The following is a 5493-nucleotide window of genomic DNA, read 5'->3' as shown; positions in this document are numbered from 1 at the left end:
AAATTTTCCTTACAAAAAGCGTAATGAATAAGGAGGGGAAGAAAAATGCATTCATTTTTTTTGCGTTACTTAATAACTAAATGGACGCTGCCTTATAACCTTATTCCGCTAGTAATATGAACAAAATATTTAATAAGGTTCTTAGGTTTCGTTTTGTTGTGCTTGTATATGTGGGTTTGTCTTCATCGAATTTAGCAGGGTTGAAATGTATGTGTATCTGAATATTGCCAAACTTCTCACTGTGTTCGTTTCGCTTGTTAGTGATGACCTGTGTGCTACAACCGAATATTTCACTTGACCTCTTATATCCGAATTCCTTACACCGACACAGTATCGTAACAGCAAAGACACTTTGCCAAATGACGTTGACAAACGTATGTAGAAAAGCTGCCCTCAAAGTCCATTGAGTGTCCTTTCGCATAGACGCCACTCTAATGCCGCGCCGTTTCGTTGTTCTACTTATTGCGTTTACTTGCGCAATACTACCGGGCGGTGCAATCGAGTTAGAATTTAGCCTACTGCGTTGGGGTTGCGCTTTCCATGTTTTTAAGGTTCGCGCTGTCGACGCCATAACGGTTAGCGAGAAAGTTGTAATTTTATTTCCTTTGTTGAATAAATGCATATTGTTAAAAGTGTAATGACGGGTTGGTCACAGCTATTGTTGTGTGAAGTTGGTTCCGTATTGGTGCCGGTTGGTCACAATGATTCGACGTAATTTTTCGCGTCTTTAATGGCCACCTTAGTTTCGCACGGGACTGCAGGAAGTCTGGTCCAGTAGTGCACGTGTGTCGAGTCCGTACGGGTGCGTCGATTCGCGGATAACCGGTGTTTGTCGTTGAGTTGGATATTGGCCAGGATGTTGGTGCTGCGGTACTTGGCGTCGTTCTACAACTATGTTAACTATGAAGTTAGCGGTAATACCTGAAGTTGTTTGAGATCTGAAGTTTGTTCTGGAAGAATGTGATTGATTTTTATAGATGCGAGGGTGAATGACTTGCCGTTGATGGGAACACCTTGGCCTGGATTCGCTATCCTTGGTTTATATCTTTGGTTTGTGTTGAAACTGGGGCCGAAATGGATGGAGAGTCGGAAACCAATGCAGATCGATAATATAATTAAGATTTACAATCTGGTGCAAGTTCTGATTTGTTCATTTCTTTTTGTGGAGGTACGATGCAATTGGGCTCTGAAAAGATCCTATCTGATAATTTGTTGAACCATTTTTTAGGGTTTACGGTTGTGTTATTTGCGCGACTACAGCTTACTATGTCAACCAGTTGATTATTCAACCGAAGGGGTACCCTTTGCGATCACCAGGCGAGCTTACATTTACTTCTTGGTAAAAGTTATAGATTTGCTAGATACTGTATTCTTCGTGTTACGGAAGAAACAGAATCAGGTCAGTTTCTTGCACGTTTATCACCACACCGGAATGGTAATGCTGAGTTGGAGTGGAGTCAAATGGTTCCCAGGTTGGTTCATCGTTAAATAAAGTTAAAGACAGAATTACCGACTTTATTTTTGGTCGTTTCAGGTGGCCATAGTGTATTCATGGGATTCATCAACAGCTTCGTTCATGTGGTGATGTATTACTACTATTTCCTAACTTCGATCAGCCCCAAGTACAAGGCTAACGTTTGGTGGAAGAAACACATCACTCAATTGCAAATTGTAAGATCCAATATTCTCACTATAATAGTACCTAATCATTGATCTTATCTTCGTTATACCCCCTCCCTTCAGATTCAATTTGGAGCAATATTCCTCCAGTGGTTCGTGCTGGTGTTTCAACCGAATTGCAACTTCCCCAAGTGGCCGCTGTTTGTCATTCTTCCGCAGAACCTCTTCATGTTTGTACTGTTTCTCGATTTCTACTACAAGGCGTACATCAAGAAGAAGCCTTCGAAACCGACTGTCGAGCCAAAACCAAAGGTAGAAAACATCGATGACAACGAGTTCAACGGTCGACACCCAGCCCTCAAAAAGACGATGGTTGATAGTCACGCTGATTAACACAAAAAAAAAGTAGAAAACAGAGCAAAACTGCTTCGGACAGAACGAATGTCGTGTTGCTGTGTTTTGTGTAAGGAAGTAGTAGCCGCTCAGTCTGATTAGCCTGTAGTTGTATAATGTATGTAGAAATATCGTCGAACTACTATAGCTTGTGGACTCGTTTGAAAATCGATCCGAAACTCACGACAGCCAAAGAAAACTCGAAGGATTTGAATATGGCAATGCGTTTAAAATTCTTTAATTTATGTAAGGTAAATAGACGCAAGAGTGACCGTATATGACCTAATTTGAAATTAAAGTTGCAATTTGCACTGGTATAAAATAAAATTCTTGTGTTGATATTTGTACCAAATTAGTGTTCCATCATCGCATCCTCGATAGTATAGTGGTCAGTATCCCCGCCTGTCACGCGGGAGACCGGGGTTCAATTCCCCGTCGGGGAGGTCAATATTTTTTTGTTGGACCCGGTCGCATTATCTGTTCACTGAAAGATCTGACGGTATCATTGCACCCTCATTTGAGAAACATATGGTTTGCAATACTTTAGAATTTAGCAAACAAAATGATCGGTTACTTCTTTCTATGTTGTGAATGAAAAACACATTCAATGCGAATAGAACTTTTTTTTATTTGATCTAGGTACCGTTATGTCACCAGTCACCATGCGGCCTCCATCCACCGTGCACTTATACAAATTCCTACAGAATATGCATACAATTTTCACAATAAATTCATTCTTTTATCAGCAATAAGTTAAGCAATAAATAAGACAAAACTGATGAAATGGAGTAGTTCTTTTCACAAAGATTTTTAGTTTATGTACCCAGAATCATGTGAATTCTGTTTGATAATGCGATTATTTACTAGTAGAAACGCCAAAAATTCACATTTTTCATTTTAACATTAGACCATCAAATTTTTCATAATTTCAATAAGTTTTCGCTGCAGATACCTCTATTGAGACCTATTTCACCGAATGAACCATGAGATTTCATGCAAATTAGACTTCATTATTGTGTTTCAGACGAAACACAAATGCACGGTAAGTGAATCCTTTTCAATATTTATGGTTCCTATTTCCGTGCATTAGTGTAAAAGGCTTGTATTGGGTAATGTTGGATTTATTGTTATGTCGTGATTTACCCACTCCATATTTAGTTTTTGAGAGAATATGAAATGGTTTGGACAATACAGTCACGATTAAAAAAAACAAAAAAAAAAATCATCTATTTTTTCAACTTTTTATGGCTTTTGTTATAAAATAAGATTTGAATACCATTAAAAATGAGTGCGCACACTACTAGTTGCATAGTTGCTCTACCAACAACGTTGCTTCAAGATACGAAATAAAATCATGACGAAAACTATACGCACGGTAAATGGTGCACTAGCGTGAACGGTGACATAGAACGGTACGAGGCGACCTTAAATGATATTTGTGAACATAATTTTTGAGTGATTTTTCGTTATGCATCACTAATTTTAGATTTTCTTCTGAATTATGGTATAATTGCACGCTTCGTAGTGGCATTAAAAATTACTTTCAATGATTTGGAATAGTTATATATTTTTTTGTAGTGCAGATTTTTCTCAAATGCACGGTGAATGGTAGCTTGACGGTATCTATTTCAAATATATGATCTGAATATTCTTCACTGATTATGAAATTATTGTGAAATTATTATGAAATGCATGTTGAAAAAAGGAAAAATGTTATAAATAGAGCGATTGGGTGCAGCAGATCTTTAAATAATTTTATTACCAATTATTCAAACTGTCAAATTGCTGATGTTAAATACAATATAGATTTCACTGAAAATAAGAGCCTCACACTTAAAATCTAAGTATCTATGCAGTGCATCATTTTGATGTAGTCTAGAGTCTATGTTCAGAAATTTCATTGACATTTGAGAGATCGATACTATCTCGAAAACGATTAAGTACAAAATATGTAAATTTATGAAGGAATTACTCTAAGAATTTATCAATCCTTTCCAGTGACTTTCATTTTTTTAGTCAAAACATTCGGTGAAATGCTATTTAAATTGGCAACCCTCCTACATGTTTCTTGTGAAAAACCAGTAGAGTATCGTGGTGGTGGTAGAATATTAAATATTTCTTACGATGGACAATCTATTAAATGCAATTTTACTAAGCGTGTTCCCAATCGGTGGGAATTTTCAGTGATCACGCGTCTGTTTTGGAAGAACATGTGAAGATATTCATTTAGCCCGAATTCCCGTACTCTAATATTATGTCCCGCCAAGGGTTAGGTTATTAAAATAATAATTTGAAGTTATTATTGACAGTATTTTAAATAAGAAGTTTTGTCTTGAAGTTCAATACCTTATTTGAAGAAATGACGATTCAAAAATGTTCAAGAAACATCCTTGCAAGGAAAGGATTTCTAACGCGGAACATAGTTTGAGAAACGCTGCTCTATTTTATTTCACACATAATGTTAACGGAGTATACACTCAGTATACAGCAACAAGGGTTTTGGTAGATTAATTCGAGTATTGAAATTTCGCTCCTTTAAATTTTTGCTTGACTCGCTATCTCATAAACTAATGAGAATGTCTGAGGGCAACCATCAGACGAAACGTTCTCTCATTGAAACTGCGGAGCTCTTGTGCACAAGTTGTAGCGATATTAAATTTTTTTTTCACAGTGTTTAAGTGTAAAAAGTTTGAAATCGTGTCCTTATTCGAATACTCGGCTCATATTTTAGCCAGTGCTGGGAAGGATATTGGTAGTTAGCTTGAATTGTGAAAAACTCGCGTAGATCTCTTCACAGACAAACCAGTGAATTTTATCAAAAAATATATACCGTGATACATCCATATTCGGACACTTAACAAGGCTCAAAGTTCAAACTCTATTTTGAATATGTTTCATACACGGCTCCATTCCATTACCCTGAACGCCATTACCCCGAATGTGTCACTACCCCAAAAGCCAATACCCAGAAAGAGTAATTATCCTGAACGCCACTACCCCCAATGAGTAATTTAACCGAATAGCATGAGATACAGTGTAGTATCTTGTTGAACGGCCAAAAAATGTTGACCATTCTATTATAAAAGATTGAACATTCATGTATGTGTCTCTAATGTAAATTGATAATCAAAAGTACGTATTATTGGTCAGTAAAATTTTCATCAGTGACCGTCCATAAATGACGTAGCATTTTTTGGACAATTTTCAACACCCCCTTCAACATCGTAGCCTATTTTCCCATACCTCATACGTGTTTCGTCACAAAATCAAAGAATCTCCCCTCCCCCCTAAAATGCTACGTCATTTATGGACGGTTCCTTATATATTTTCCCTTCTTTTATATGCCAGCTATGGCAACTATCTGTTTCTTCTTCTTTCTGGATAGTGCCAGTTTCAGCTGCACATTTTGTATGAGCTGAGTAATATTTTGAGGATAACCACTCACAACATTTCAGGGTTATTACATTTGTAAATGGGCTT

At 37.1% G+C, this 5493-nt stretch overlaps 1 protein-coding gene and 1 non-coding gene across 2 annotated transcripts; both read left to right on the top strand.

Annotated features, from left to right (window-relative positions):
* Window positions 1-372: 372 nt before the first annotated feature.
* On the top strand, window positions 373-2340 carry LOC5570274 (elongation of very long chain fatty acids protein 4). Its single transcript, XM_001658978.2, has 5 exons — window positions 373-914; window positions 978-1168; window positions 1229-1472; window positions 1535-1671; window positions 1744-2340. The coding sequence occupies exons 1-5, from the start codon at window positions 857-859 to the stop codon at window positions 2011-2013; spliced, it is 900 nt and encodes a 299-aa protein (XP_001659028.2). The 5' UTR covers window positions 373-856; the 3' UTR covers window positions 2014-2340.
* Window positions 2341-2384: 44 nt separating this feature from the next.
* On the top strand, window positions 2385-2456 carry Trnad-guc. The gene has a single exon. It is a non-coding gene; the product is annotated as a tRNA-Asp (tRNA).
* Window positions 2457-5493: the final 3037 nt, after the last annotated feature.

Source organism: Aedes aegypti, chromosome 2 (assembly GCF_002204515.2).
Source record: "Aedes aegypti strain LVP_AGWG chromosome 2, AaegL5.0 Primary Assembly, whole genome shotgun sequence".
NCBI lineage: Eukaryota > Metazoa > Arthropoda > Insecta > Diptera > Culicidae > Aedes > Aedes aegypti.
The sequence above is the reverse complement of the archived record's forward strand: the minus strand, read 5'-3'. Positions and strand labels throughout refer to the sequence as shown.

Bases quoted from the DNA above. Each gene is read 5' to 3' on its own strand.
- LOC5570274 (XM_001658978.2), top strand. From the start codon at position 857: ATGTTGGTGCTGCGGTACTTGGCGTCGTTCTACAACTATGTTAACTAT. The intron at 915-977 runs GTAATACCTGAA...TGATTTTTATAG, and splicing joins TGTTAACTATGAAGTTAGCG to ATGCGAGGGTGAATGACTTG. The intron at 1,672-1,743 runs GTAAGATCCAAT...CCCTCCCTTCAG, and splicing joins ACATCACTCAATTGCAAATT to ATTCAATTTGGAGCAATATT.